This window comes from Pelobates fuscus, chromosome 3 (assembly GCF_036172605.1).
Source record: "Pelobates fuscus isolate aPelFus1 chromosome 3, aPelFus1.pri, whole genome shotgun sequence".
Lineage (NCBI taxonomy): Eukaryota > Metazoa > Chordata > Amphibia > Anura > Pelobatidae > Pelobates > Pelobates fuscus.
Genome location: NC_086319.1, coordinates 425,042,494 through 425,058,117, shown reverse-complemented (window position 1 = coordinate 425,058,117; position 15,624 = coordinate 425,042,494). Strand labels below are relative to the sequence as shown.

The 15,624-nt window shown below is 44.1% G+C and overlaps 1 protein-coding gene across 1 annotated transcript in view; it reads left to right on the top strand.

Annotated features, from left to right (window-relative positions):
• The first annotated feature begins 6,630 nt into the window (after positions 1-6,630).
• Positions 6,631-15,624, top strand: part of LOC134603661 (asialoglycoprotein receptor 1-like) — a 55,235-nt gene continuing 46,241 nt past the window's right edge. The window contains exons 1-4 of the mRNA XM_063449839.1: positions 6,631-6,688; positions 7,272-7,385; positions 10,084-10,179; positions 10,254-10,325. Coding sequence (XP_063305909.1) covers positions 7,280-7,385; positions 10,084-10,179; positions 10,254-10,325 — 274 coding nt within the window. The 5' untranslated portion in view covers positions 6,631-6,688; positions 7,272-7,279. The remainder of the gene's footprint in view (positions 6,689-7,271; positions 7,386-10,083; positions 10,180-10,253; positions 10,326-15,624) is intronic.

Here is a 15,624-nt window from a genome sequence, read left to right as displayed (position 1 = left end):
TAAGGAATGAAAATGTTGGCCCATGGATCTCAAAATCTTGACATCGTTCTGTGAACTCTTTTCTGAGCGCCCCAATGTACTTCTGCAGTTCTTCTGTGCCAACTGGATAATGCACCGAATGTGCTTTTACATTGGGAAAATACTTGTATGTCTCAGTAGTGATATCCCGACAATACACATTCAGTTTTTCCATGAATCCTTTCCAGTATTCATAAAGATGAAGAACAGTTTGTCCTTCTCCCTGTAACTGTAAATTCAGGTCATTCAGGTGTGCAGTTATATCAGCCAGGAACATAAGCTTGCAAAGCCAGTTAATATCACTTAGTTCTGGGTAATTATGACCTTTTTCACTTGTGAAATTCTTGATCTCCTCCAAGCATGCTACAAATCTGCTCAATACCTTGCCACGACTGAGCCAACGAACGTTATTATAAAGAGGGAGATCAGAATACGAACTCTCCAGTTCCTCCAGTAAGGACCTGAACTGTCTGTGGGTTAATGCAGAGCGGCTAACTAAAAAATTTACAATTTTTACAACTGTTTCCATCACAAAGTTCAAGGATGAAGATGATATTTTTGCACACAAGTTCTCTTGGTGAATTATGCAATGGAATTTTAGTGCAGGACGACCAATGCGTTCTTGGAGAAGTTTTACAAATCCTTTGTTTTTTCCAACCATGGCAGGGGCACCATCTGTAGTTATACAGAATATTTTATTGATATCTATACTCTGCTTTTCAAAATAATCGGCAAATGCAGACATAATATCCTCTCCTTTTGTTCCTTCAAGTGATTTGAGACAACACAATTCTTCATAAATGCGATCATTTTCACAGTAGCGAGCAACTACTGCGAGGCGAGCCATGTCATTTACATCAACACTTTCATCCACAGCGACACTAAAGACAAGAGCGTCTTTTAAACTTCTTCTTTGCTTATCTTGTATATTGTCTGTCATTTCGGTCACTCGTCTTTCTATTGTTCTTGCCGATACTGGTATATCTTTTATCCGTGATAATATTGTATCTTTATTAGGCAAATCGCCAAATAAAACTTCAGCACCGTTTATAAAGGCTTCTTTAATATATTCACCATCTGTGAAAGGTTTCCCTTTTCTTGCTACACACTGAGCAATTTTATAACTGCATTCAGTAGCTTTATTCTTTGCTCCAATTACTTGGCTGAATATACTGGTTTGTTTTTTATATCTACAAACTGCTCTTTTTATGGCTTCCATTTTGTCCTCCATGTTATTAAATGACGATTCATGTTTAGTTTGAAAATGTCTTTTGACACTTGATGTTCGGCAAACAATACTTTCACAGCATAATGCACACACAGCACGATCCTTCTGCTGTACAACTCCATATTCCTCAGTCCATGAAGGCTGAAAAGTGCGGATGTCAAGCTTTTGCTTTTTGGCGGTAGACATTTTAGCAAATGGAAGTAGGATCTGCAATCTAAACCTGAGAAGGCTGAGAAGAACTGTTCGTTCAAACAATGTGATTGCTCCCTGTGGATCCTGCAAATAAGCAAAAATAACCATTTTCTATAATGTGCCACAATAATCCATATTTCTGATACTTTTGATTCCTCTTTTGGATTTTGTATTTGTTCTTCTATTTTTTTTTAACATTGATTACATCCCCAAAACAAATGAACATCATAAAAGCTGCCTTTCTTTCTCTGAAAACTGCCACGCTGACAGTGGTTGGAAATATTGTTGGGTGCATTTGTGCACCTCTCTTTTATACACTGGAACCAACAAAATTGTGAACCAATCTCCCATCCCCTCAAAAAAAAAATTGAACAGAAAAATAAGATGAATCAAGAGGCGCAGTAAGGAATATTAAAGGAGGTGTAAATGTCCCATTTTGTCAGAAATTACTAGTACAGTGTACATGCCACAGACAGGCCTGTAGAGTTCAGCCCCAGTCTAATAACACCAGAATATAACAAATGACACAGCGACATAATGGGCTTCAATAAGAGGGTAAATAAGTACAAAGATACTCTTTCCTTTTTTATTTTTTATAATTCTTTATTTTTGTTGTGAATGAGATTACATTTCAACTTTTATTGCCACAACAGCGAGAAGTAAAACACATACAAGGCATATAATGAAACGATTGTATGCCATTTTTATATACTGCACTATTTGCAGTAACAGGCCAGGTTTACATGTCTGTGTCTGTTTCAGTAGTAGTGGATGAGCAATCAAAAATAGACATGTAATGACAATTAGATCTAGAAAATAGTAGTACACCCAGAAGGCCTCAGCCATAGGCATTAGGTGTGGGATCGCTGCTGCTGGGGCCACTGATTCCAGGCAAGCTGCCAGCTTCTCCCAAAAGGCATCCGAGCCGGTTCAGCCGATCCTGCATATCCCATTTCCCACTGCCTGGGTCAGAAGCACACACGGTGGCTGTAATTTTAGTTGCCACATGGTGTTGGCTTTGTGGTGGTGTTGTGTGCTCCTAGCTCACTGAGGAGGGAGGACAGGGCACAAGCTGGTGTTTGGCTTAGCACAGGCTGCTCCAGGTGGGAGATTGGCCGCCCCTCCCTTCCATGCTTCACACCAGGCCGCAATATGCTCGGAGCCCCCTCCAGGACTGTCAGCCACAATCACAGCTTGTCGCCAGTAGTCGGGTAAGCCCAGGTTAGAGCTACTGCAATATTGATTTAGAGCGTGGCAGGGCCCAGCAGGGTCCCCAAAAACAACCATGACTACTTAAATGTATTTAAGTGGTCATGTTATCTGGAGTCCGTGGGTGCCAGGATCCACGTCACTAACATTTAGCAGTGCAGGTTGGTCCCCAGTAACCCGGCCTCCAATGATGATGCAGAGGAGACAGAACTATGCTTCCACCTGAAGCCATACCAGAGATTAGGACAGTGATTGACTGAGAGTGCTTAGTTGACAGTTTATCACAGGTTCAAACTATGTACGGAGTGTATTAATGTATTCAGTGGCGTATTTTGGATTTGTGCTGCCCAAGGCATGATGAACTTGGGAACCCTCTAATTTAAATTTGCCCCACCTTTCCTGTTAAAGACTAACTCACATTTTGACTGACACACACACACACACACACACACACTCACTGAATTGACATTTAAATTGAATTGACACAATCTGACAGACACACAATAACTCGGACACACACTGACAGAAGCGCACATGCACTGACAGACACGCACACTCACACATTCATTGACAGACACGTATAATCACTCAGACACACATACAGACATACACAAACTCACTCACAGACACACACACCCATCCACCCACATTCACTGACCCTCACACACATTCACTTACAGGCACACACACTCACACATTCATTGACAGACTGACACAAACTCACTGACAGACACAAACTTACACACACACACTCACACACTGAAAGATATAAATACACACACTCAAAGACCCACACTGACAGACACACAAACTTACTGACAGACAGACACACATATATTCACTGACAAACACATACACACACATTTTTCCCCCAACACTCACAAATTTTTGCTATTTCTTTTAAAAAAAATTAAAAATCTACCCAGCCTCATTACTGTTGAGAAAGCTGGGTGGATAATTTACCTGTGGTAATTTACCTGTGGTCCACCCCACGGGGGCCCAAAACTGGCTAACCGGTCAGCTCTTGGGCCCCCATAAAACAAGGCTAACAAGGCATGGGCATTTGGAGCTGTGTTTTGGAAAGTGCCGCCCAACGCAAATACCTTGTTAGCCTCACGGTAAATGCATCGCTGAATGTATTATAGAGCCCCACAGCAATAAAATGCGCGTGTATGTAAGGAGAAGTGTATCACACAGCTCAACTGCAAAAACAATCACAATAATATGAACGTAATAAATGCAGTGTATGAACATATCACAGAGCCCTCAGAGATACAACTCACATCAAAGTGAGTGCATAATTTCATCACAGAGCTCCGCAGCAATAAAAATCAGTTATGTGGTTCAGAGTGCATCAGTGTTCTAATACTGTGTGTGGGATGTCTGTGTATTGAACGGCTGATTGTGATGTGTGTGTGTGTGTGTGTGTGTGTGGAGGAGGGTAGCGGTTGTGCGTATGGTTGGCTGAGTGTGATTTGTGTGTGTGTGAGTGGTGGAGTGTAATGTGACACATTGTAGTCGAGTTTACTGGTCACACTTCATGTCTGATCTCTCCTAGTCTCTCACATTGCAGGAATGGCTCCAAGAGCTTGCAATCTAACTCAAGCTAGTATTTCTGTTTGTATTTTTTACATAATTAGGAAATGCTCACTTGACTTAGATTGCAAGCTTTTGGGGGCTATTCCCTTAAGCCTTTACATATAGAGACCAGGGCACCCAGGGAATGGACTGTACAGCTTACAATCTAACACAAGTTAACATTTATGTGATATATATATGAGTATAATAAAACTTTTGTATCACATTAAAGTTAATTTGAGTTAGATTGACAGCTCTTGGGGACCATTCCTGTATGCCCTCATGAGGATTTATTTGTAACATAAATAATGTGGCACTGGCACCAGGTAAATTAAGGCAATTTACCTGATAGTATTCAGGGTCAGGGACTGACAGGCAAACAGTGAAGTGGTAGTAGCAGACACAAGGGACAAGGCAATCTCTGATTTTGTGACACAGTCAGGAGCAGAAGTGATTCCTGTGATCACTACTGCTTCTGATTGGCTCCCATAAACAAGAAGCCCCACACAGATTTGCTGTAGACCTGTAAATAAATCATCCAGTCTGAGGATGCTGCTGACAGAGTAGGACAGGAGGCGGGGCTGAAGCTTGGTCTGGAGGCGGGACTGAGGATGCTGCTGACAGAGTAGGAGGCGGGACTGAAGACTAGGCAGGAGGCGGGGCTAATCACTAGGCAGGAGGCAGGGCTGAGGATGCTGCTGACAGAGTGGGAGGGCTGGAGGCGAGGCACAGATGATTGGAGCTGAGGTAAGAGTGGCGGAACTCCAGATCGCAAGTTCTTGTGATGCTGGAAGTTCCGCCGCCGCGCAAGTTCCCTTCCGGTTTCCCTCAGTGTAGATCGGTCGGCAACCTCGCGTGCCGCTCAAATGCACCCCGCGTGCCACGAGTGGCACGCGTGCCAGAGGTTGCCGACCCCTGATTTAGGACTTTGTTGTCAATAAAACTTTTGGTTAATATTTGTTTAACATTCTTGGCTCCTCTAAAAATACATTTTGGTTTTTAACCCACATATTCGTCTATATCATCCTCCTGTCTCAGAATGTGCAAATATTTACAAATAATTTTTTTGATAACTCCAATATTACTGGAAAAATTTAAAATAAAAGGGATTACATAGTTACATGGTATTATTCTGGTATTATTTGTATTTCCTCAAGAGTCCCTATAGTTAAGGATAGGTGACCTATCTAAGAGTGCAACATCTTCTATACTCTTATCTACGATCTTGTTATAATAGCCTTTCTGGGTGAATTGTTCCTTTAAAATATTTGCTTGGGATAAAAAATCAGATTGGTTTGAACAATTTCTCCATATTCTAAGGAATTGTCCCCTAGGTATATTAAATAGCCACGTTTGGTGATGGCAGCTGTTGATCTCAATATAACTATTAACATCGACCTACGGGTCATTATAGAATTGTCTAAAATATACATTTCTAAATCTAAAAAGTTGATGCTACTTGGGCTAATGTTCTTTGTAAGAGTGATCCCCCAGTCATTGATATTAAGCGAATTAAAAAAATCATCATACTGGATACTCGATCCCTTCCAGATAATAAAAATATCATCGATGTACCTCTTGTATAGGACCAAGTTTGCGCCGAACTTATGCGTAGAATAAATAAAAGTCCTCTCCCAATATGCCATAAATTGGCATAGCTCAGCGCAAACTTGGTCCCCATCACTGTACCTCTAACTTGTAAATAAAAATCCCCCTCGAACCAAAAATAATTGTTTTCTAAAATCAATGTTATTCCCTCCGAGGTAAAGGACTTTTGAGTATCTCCATATTTGTCAGATTGTTCTAAAAAGAAATTGGCTGCCTCAAAGCCCCTACTGTGTTCAATTATTGTGTAGAGGCTGGTGACATCACTCGTTATTAGGAGATAGCCCTGTAAATATGAAGGGAAGTCTTGACTAATGGTTGTAAGTGGAAGTCAATATATTGGGACAGAGGTGATAGGACTGAATTAATCCCTGAAACTATTGGGCGCCCAGGAGGGTCAACCAAACTTTTATGTAGCTTCAGCAGGACATAAATCGAAGGGATCCTAGGATATTCTAGAAGCAGAAAAGAGAATTCCCCTTTATTTAAAATGTCCTTATCTATTCCTGTTGTAAGTAGTTCCCTACATTTTTGTTTTATCATATTGGTATGGTCGCCATTTCATTTCTTATAGGTTATTATATCTTTTAATTGTATTTCTATCTCTTGATAGAATTCCTGGAATTCCCTGTTGTTCCTGTGAGACAAGCTGGAAAATTTGAGGAGCTGATGTGCCTTATAAGTCCAGAGCCAACTTATAAAAGGCTCTAAAAATTGTGAGTGTGCTGACCTTGTATAGACCTATTATAAATATTCATACAGGCTATACTATGTATTGTTTTATTTCCTGTTTTATATAGGAAACAGTGCAACGCTTAAAGAAATACCCTTTGCCAAGTGTTTATTGTAAGGTAAACGGTACGTGTGCGCTGAACACATGTTTCTTGGTTTACTCCCTCCACATGTGCCCATATTTGAGACATCGATGGCACTGGGTCGTGGCCCAGTCCGGTGCCCTCTTGGGTGGTACAAGAGCCGGTGAACATCTGAGTGGAGTTGTGGCAGCTGGTGTAACTGATGGTTGGTAGCTGGTTCTGGTAGTGGGGTGTTGGGGCCGTCGGGTATCTGTATAGTGGCCACCCTATACCTATAGGTCTAGAGGGTAGGGTCAGAAACTTCTTCCCTCCCAAACTCGGCACGGGTATCCCAGGACAAGGGCACGGGTGCCTACCTAAGCCTCAGAGTGTGAGCCATCCTGGGTGGTGCGGGCTTGTCATCTGGTCATCACCGGGTATGCCTGCCTGAATGGCTGTATTGTAATTGTGTAAGTCATGTCAACATATAGGGCCTCGAACACTAAGTGGATGCAAACAGCATGTAGTGAACCAGAGAGAGAATGTTTATTTCGATTCACGGGCAATGATTAGGGGCTAAGGCTAGGTTAGCAGTAAGTGCATGTTTTGCATCCCAAATAACAGAACTTATGTCTCCTCTCCTACAGTTGTCAAGATGAGTTTCTTTTCGCCCCCTCCATCCTCTAGACTTCTGACTGGTCTATGTGCTGTGTACGCTATGCTTCTTCTCACCATCATAGTCCTCATTGTGGCTCTAAGAAGTAAGTGTAACTCACACTCAGCCAGCACTCAGTGCTCACTCACACTCATGGCGTCAGTGATTGTAATTGATAAAATGTACTACTGCCCTTCATCGAATGCTGAGTATGGCACCAATCAGTGCCTTCCAATGGGTAAGAAAATGGGTGAGACACAATCACCTGGTGATAAAAATTAGACATTTATTATTGTGTGTTTGTGCAGTAGGCCCCCATACAAGCCTTCCTCTTCTGAAGCAGAGTAAATCATGCATTAAGAGTAAATACTAGATGTTGAGGGTGATGGCCTATACCAAATGTTATAACATGACAGGAGGCTTCATATTTGCTTAACCCCTTAAGGACCAAACTTCTGGAATAAAAGGGAATCATGACATGTCAGACACGTCATGTGTCCTTAAGGGGTTTTAAAAGACCACTATAGTGCCAGGAAAACAAACTTCTTTGCTGCTCCACATCAGTACAGGTCAAAGTACCACTGCCTCCTGCTCTTAGTGGGTGCCTGTCACTTTACTTTATCTTACTTTAATTTATTTAGTCTATTTCTGGTTGCTTTCTGGTTGTTTGTGCCTTTATTTACTCTGTTTCCCTCTCCCATTTTCTGTTATCTGCTTTTTCTGCCACTGGGCCTCTCTAGGGGCCTTTTTTTCGCTTTACTATTACACCTTTTACTCCCTTATGCTTTCTTTTCCACATAACTGTTCCCCCGTTAGGGGTTTTAACCACTCAGGAGTCACCCTCCTAGCTTCCTCCTCAGCCCTCCGGAGCACCGGGAACGCTGAGTTTATCTCCAGCGATTCCACGTGTTTACTTGTGGCCTCCTTGGACCTCGCGCTATTGCGTGAGATCCCAACTGCCGGAGCCTATCTCCCCTACTGACCTGGCTTGCATGACAGCAGCCGGCATTTGCAGCGGCCAGCGTGTGCCCGGTGTGGAGGGGGAGAGCATGGGTACCACTGCCTTCAACCCAGCTGGGGTACTCCTCCGCGGGAAGAGCGGCTCCCTGGGTCTGGAGTATCTCACTGGTACTATGATACTGTACAGGTCAATTTGTGAGGTGATGACGGCAGGGAAAGGCATTCAAATCACCTTCTGCTTGCTTTTCACAAGAAGCATTGCCTGATGTGAATGATGCCTCGCACAAAAGAGCTCTCAGGAGACCTACGATTAAGAATTGTTGACTTGCATGAAGCTGTAAAGATTTCCAAAAGCCTTGCTGTTCATCAGTCCACGGTAAGACAAATTGTCTATAAATGGAGAAAGTTCAGCACTGCTGCTACTCTCCCTAGGAGTGGCCGTCCTGTAAAGATGACTGCAAGAGCACAGCGCAGACTGCTCAATGAGGTGAAGAAGAATCCTAGAGTGTCAGCTAAAGACTTACAAAAGTCACTGTCAAATGCTAACATCCCTGTTAGCGAATCTACAATACGTAAAACACTAAACAAGAATGGATTTCATGGGAGGATACCACAGAGGAAGCCACTGCTGTCCAAACAAAACATTGCTGCACGTTTACAGTTTGCACAAGAACACCTGGATGTTCCACAGCAGTACTGGCAAAATACTACACTATGTGTGGCAAAAAAGAGGCACAGCACACCAACATCAAAACCTCATCCCAACTGTGAAGTATGGTGGTGGGGGCATCATGGTTTGGGGGTGCTTTGCTGCGTCAAAGCCTGGACGGATTGCTATCATCGAAGGAAAAATGAATTCCCAAGTTTATCAAGACATTTTGCAGGAGAACCTAAGGCCATCTTTCTACCAGGTGAAGCTCAACAGAAGATGGGTGTTGCAACAGGACAATGACCAAAGCATAGAAGTAAATCAACAACAGAATGGCTTAAACAGAAGAAAATACGCCTTCTGAAGTGGCCCAGAGTCCTGAAATCAACCGATTGAGATGCTGTGGCCTGACCTCAAGAAAGCGATTCACACCAGACATCCCAAGAATATTGCTGAACTGAAACAGTTATGTAAAGAGGAATGGTCAAGAATTACTCCTGACCGTTGTGCACGTCTGATCTGCAACTACAGGAAACGTTTGGTTGAAGTTATTGCTGCCAAAGGAGGTTCAACTAGTTATTAAATCCAAGGGTTCACATACTGTTTCCACCTGCACTGTGAATGTTTACATGGTGTGTTCAATAAAAACATGGCAACATTTCATTCTTTGTGTGTTATTAGTTTAAGCAGACTGTGATTGTCTATTGTTGTGACTTAGATGATGATCAGATCACATTTTATGACCACGCATCTTTCGAATGATATGGATTTCTGCACAAATTGGTTCACATACTTTTTCTTGCAACTGTATACACTGATCATCCACAACATTAAACCCACTGACAGGTGAAGCAAATATTTTACCCTCCTCGTGTTCTGACTCACACACTGGGGGGTGGGGTCACTGCCTGAGTATAGCCCCCCGTGTTCTGACTCACACACTGGGGTGTGGGGGCACTGTCTGAGTATAGCCCCCCGTGTTCTGACTCACACACTGGGGTGTGGGGGGCACTGTCTGAGTATTATAAAAACTAAAATAAGGTGTGCTGTGTCTTTAAGACTATAGTAAACCATTAATAAAATTGTATATATTATAATATGTGCAATAAAATTCAACTAAAGTACATGTATCTTATATATATTTTTGGGGGGGCACGGCCTGAGTTTCTGATATCACTGATGTTCCTATCTACAGGCCCAGGGCAAAGTGAGCCGGATCGAACTCTAGAGAAACAGCTGGGCAATCTGAGTGCGATGGTTAGCGCACAAGTGGAGCGTTTGTCTCAGGATGGTAAGTGGGGCTATATACGGGGAGATTGGGAAAATCTAGGTGGTCATTAAGTAAATCTATAATCTGTTCCCCAGGTGGTAAATTTATGGAGAAACTAAACCAAATGGACACATCTGTCCAGAATATTATCAATGACAAGTCAAAAGGTGAGTATGTATTTGTAGCGGCACCCCGGTGTAGTAGGGGTTTACGCCGCCAAGAAGGTGTCCTTTCCCCCAAGGTGAAGTCAGCTGCAACAACCACGTCCCAAGAGAATACTAATCAGTTAATAAATATCCCCTCCAAGCACGAGACGAGACTCTGTGTTGAGGGTTAAAACAGGAATAATCTTTATTCTGCAGTTCGGGCTTTTATGCCGTACAAAACTCCTCCCCACATCCTGGGGAGATAATACATTTACAGTGGGAATCCCTCCCACTGTATCGGGCAGAATATTCTACAAGTTATTGCACTTTTAATAACACACACAATATTTAACTAAAATGCACTGTACTTGGTGTATTAGAGAACGGAGATCTAGGGGAACAATATATGTGAAAATCACCTAGATCGGATGAACCGTTCGCTAGATACACGTTTGTACCATTTTCACTAAAACCACATTACATAAACGAAATCTCTCTTGTGGATCTGGTGTCTCTGGTTCGGTACTCTGGACCTGTCGAACAGCATGGACGTAGTTTACCGGAAAGGTAGGAATTCACCGTGTGGAGAGTTCCATAGTGTTCGGCTATTAGTTTGTGCGGTCAAAATGGCCGCGACCCATTGTTCTCCCCACGTGGGGGCGCATACTGTACAGTTCCAGAAGTTACCAAAGTCCAACAACTACACGAGACAGAAAGCAATTCTCCAGGATAGTATCTCTCACTCCAAAGGGGTCTGTCACAGTATTAATGGAAGAGAGACAGGTGTGGGGGAGTTAGAGAGAGAGAGACAGACAGGTGTGGGGGAGTTAGAGAGAGAGACAGGTGAGAGAGAGAGGTGTGGGGGTGATAGAGAGAGACAGTGAGACAAGTGTGGGGGAGTTAGTGTAGTGCAGTGGTGTTTGGTCGTCGAGTTCCTGGAACTAAAATTGGACACAGAAACTCCCGAACACTGCTGGACTTCCATCATCGCCTGCGTTCGGTTCTACAGGGCACTGTTCGGTGGAATTGTTCGTCTGGATGAGGGGAACAAGCTCCGGGGTAAGACCATTGACTATGTTCGGTAGTTTGTTTGGTTTTTAAACTACCGAACTAGACCGACCGCAAGCCCTGATTTTCTGGAACTATTTTGGACAGGATTCTCATGTGCGGTCGGTCAAATTATGACTTCCATGGAAATCCAGCACCCCTGTACCAATCAGGGTGATTTTTGGATATGTTTGTCACCCAGATCGGTGGCTATCAGGGGATATGACTTTGTGGGGTTTCCGTGTGGTTTGGGGGTACTTTTGGGGTATTGTAAAATGTATGTTTTCTGTGCCTGAAAATAAGTGAGTTTATTATAGTTCCTGACTCAATTATCTCTCAGACACAGGGAAGGGATTATCTTATTTGTGTGGGAGTGTCCTGGACCCGAGAGCCAATGTAATCATGTGTATGTTTTTGCTGTAGTCTACTCTCAGGTCCAGTGGGGAATGCCCCTGGAATATGTAACCGGAAACCCCTTACATGGGGACCTGCATATAAGGCCAGTTGTGGCTGCCATTAAAAGAGTTCTACTTTACCCTCAACACAGAGCTTTGTCTCGTGCTTGTAGGGAACAGCTATACCAGCTACATCTCCAGCTCTTGTAAGAACTATCCTGCTATACTCTCTGGAGGAGGAGAAGTCTACCCACTGGAAGCTGGATCCTTGACTTGGGTCCAGGGTGGGTGGAGGACGGTGAGACCCCAGCCAAGCGGCCAAGGGTCTGCTGTGGCTATGGTATCTGATGGAGTGCGTGGAAGTACTCTGGAATACTAGGAAGTATCGATTGGCGAAGGCATCCATCACATCTGGTGGCAGCAGTGGGATGGCTTCCTAGTGAGTATAGAAGCGTCCTAGAGACATCGGAATCATTATGGATTCATAAAGGAGGGTAACACTGCAGCCCCCCTACAGAAGATGAGGAGTTCTGCTGTGGAATGCGCCTACGAGTAGGTTTCTATGACCGGGTGCATGTGTCAGTGGAGCGCTAGTCTGCAAGCCAGGAGGGAATTCAAGCGTCAGAATGGCAGAGCTGAGGACAGGGAGAGCTGAGGACCCCCGCTGGAAGTACCAGGAAGGAGGACAGTCGGTCCTACTCCCCAGCGGCAGCTTACCTTACCAGGAGAGGAGGCAACCGGTCCCTCTCCCCAGTGGCAGCCGGAGATACCAGCAGAGCACAGCTGGTCCCTGTTACGGTTGCCTCCATGCTGGCTGGAAGTTGGATCGTAGAAAGGATGCTCCTAGCGCTCACCAAAGGACCATCAGTACCGTAGACACCATAACTACTGCGTAGCCACCATAAGTACTGCGGACTCCACGAACCACCGCTGCTGGGCTGGTATCTCGCCGTCTGCTCTGCGCCCTTGACCTACGACCAGGCTCCAGGTTCCAGTAGGTGAACCTCTTCCTTCTGTAGAGCGAAGCAGGATCAGGAACAAGAGCTCTTACAAGAGCTCAGTAGCTAAGGGAGTATGAAGAGCATAGCAATCCCTATAGTGATTATAGCTGTCCCCTACAAACATGAGTCAAGGCTGCAAGTTAGAGGGTCAAGTCATTCTGTTTATTGGCACCAAAAGAACCTTCTTTTATGCAGGTTTCCCTTAGATAGGACCACCCACAGGGTTTTACAAAACAACCAATCATACACGTACATTACAGAAAACACTCCCAGCAATTACACACAAAATCCTCCCCTCTGCCTGTGATATAATTATGTTACACAATGGGTTAACATAATTATCACAAATAGTAAAAATACAGTTTTTACACATACACTGTAACTTTAAAACCATACATCCAATCTCCATATTATTAATCAGCACAATTTAAATATAAACATAACCAAAAATCACACAAATCCCTCCAGTGGATAAAAAGTTAGACGGAAGACCTTTATGACCGACCGCAAGCACATTTTCCTGCCCAAAACAGTTCCAGAGATTTGGGCTGTGCGGCCGGTCAATTTAATGCATTTAACGCAATTTAACGCGGGACTTAGTCTCTGCAGCTGAAAGTTCAGTATGGGAGAAGGTAAGATCAGCGGTGTTCACGGAAATGTGTAGCCGATTTTAGTTCCATGAATTTGGCTACACATACCGCTGACCTCGTTCGAATAAACAAAGATGGCCGCCGCCACGTGTTCGTTTGCACGAACTGTGGCCACCCAGCGCTCGGCAATTAACCTGCAGTAACCTCACAGCCTGGGAGGTAACTTGCCTGCACACTTCCACTTCTGGGTGGTCCGCCACAGTTTTTACACATACATTGTAACTTTAAAACCATACATCCAATCTCCATAAAAATTACATATTATTAATCAACACAATAAACACAATTTAATCAACACAATAAATATAAACATAACCAAAAATCACACAAATCCATCCAGTGGATAAAAAGATAGCCGGAAGACCTTTATGACCGACCGCAATCACATTTTCCTGCCCAAAACAGTTCCATAGATTTGGGCTGTGCGGTCGGTCAATTTCATGCAGAAAAATTAAGTCCCATTCGAACGTGCGTGAAAGTTCAGTGCAGGAGAAGGTAAGGCTCAACGGTGTTCGTTGAAATGTGTAGCCGATTTCAGTTCCATGAATTTGGCTACACATACCGCTGACCTCGTTCGAATGAACAAAGATGGCCACCGCCACGTGTTCGTTTGCACGAACTGTGACCACCCAGCTGCAGTAACCTCACAGCCTGGGAGGTAAATTGCCTGCACACTTCCACTTCTGGGTGGTCCGCCTGTGTGGTACTTGGTTCAGTAAGCCCCATTTACTGAACCAAGTGGAAGAAAGCCAGGAACACAATATATTAAAGGTTTGGGGACACCGTCTTAAAGGGGCATTGTTCACCAAAGTCACAATATGTCCCCAGACGGTTCTTAAAGGGCCATACACACCCAATAAAAGTCCATAAGATTTCAGGGGCACAATCTCCCAGGGGCCATAGTCATGAGGAAGGAGGCTGGCAAATAGGCTTCTCCACAACCCAGGTGTGGCAGAACCAACCTCACCACTGTGAACTGGAGAAGCCTGGTTGCTAGCCTCCTGCCCTGCGACTATGGCCCTGGGGTGTATTAACCCTGTAAGAAGGGTATTTGGGCACAATGGATGTTTGTATGCTGTTCCTGGCCCTTTAAATACTGTGGAGCAGTATTACAACTTTTAAACTGGCACTTCGGATGCCTTTGTCATTTCTGGGTGTAACATAGACCTCTGGTAGACAATATAACACCAGGGAAACACAACCCCGGTTTCACTTCGACACTTCGACAAAAATCGAAGTGAGTTCGACGATTCGAACGCCGCCTTCGCATGGGACTTTGTAATTTTTTAGGGCAGAAATAGACCGACCGCACAGCCTGATTCTGTGAAACTGTTTTGGGCAGGGAAATGTGCTTGCGGTCGGTCATAAAGGACTTCCAGCTAACTCTTTAACCCCTGGATGGAATTAGCTGAATTTGGATTTGAAAATGGATATGTTTGTAAGTAAAGTATGCTGATTATTAATATGTGGTTTTTATGAAGATTGGATGTATAGTTTTGGAGTTATAAAAATGTATACGTTTTAGCTTGGAGATAATTGAGTAGATACAGTAAGAAACTCAATTATCTCCCAAGCAGAGGGGAGGGAATATGTGGGATGTAACCGATATGTGATTGGTTAATGCGTAATTGCCTGTGGGCGTCTCCCTTGCAGGGGAGCACTGCATAAAAGCAGAGTCCCTGTCATTAAACATGAGAGAGTTCTTCTTGACCCTCAATACGTAGCCTTGTCTCGTTATTGGAGGGAACTGCTATATTCACACTGGGGATTGCTATGCTCTGCATACTCCCTTGAGCTTTAATCACTTAGCTCTTTTGAGAGCTTGTTCTTGTTCCTGATACGCTCTCCTGGAGGAGAGGTCTTCCCCACACGGTCCTGAATGCTGGAGGTTCATTCAGGGTGGAAGGAAGACGGCGCGGCTCCAGTTAAGCTACAGCAGTTGTGGAGTCTGCGGTGGTTGTGGTGTTGTCTGCAGTGCTGGGAGTCCTCAAAAAGCGCTAGGAGCATCCGTCAACGGAAGGTGATCCGTTACACCAGGGAAGCAGGGCAATTTGTCATTTACAGGGCCAGTTACAAATGGCAGTTTGTAACAGTCCCTCTTCCCAATTAAAGGGGGACCTTACAGACTGGCAGGTGGACATATGACCGAGATCTCTCCACCAGCCCTACAGGGATGCTGGGCAGCCGGCCCAATGCCTAACTGCAGCCAACATTACTGGAGTAGAGC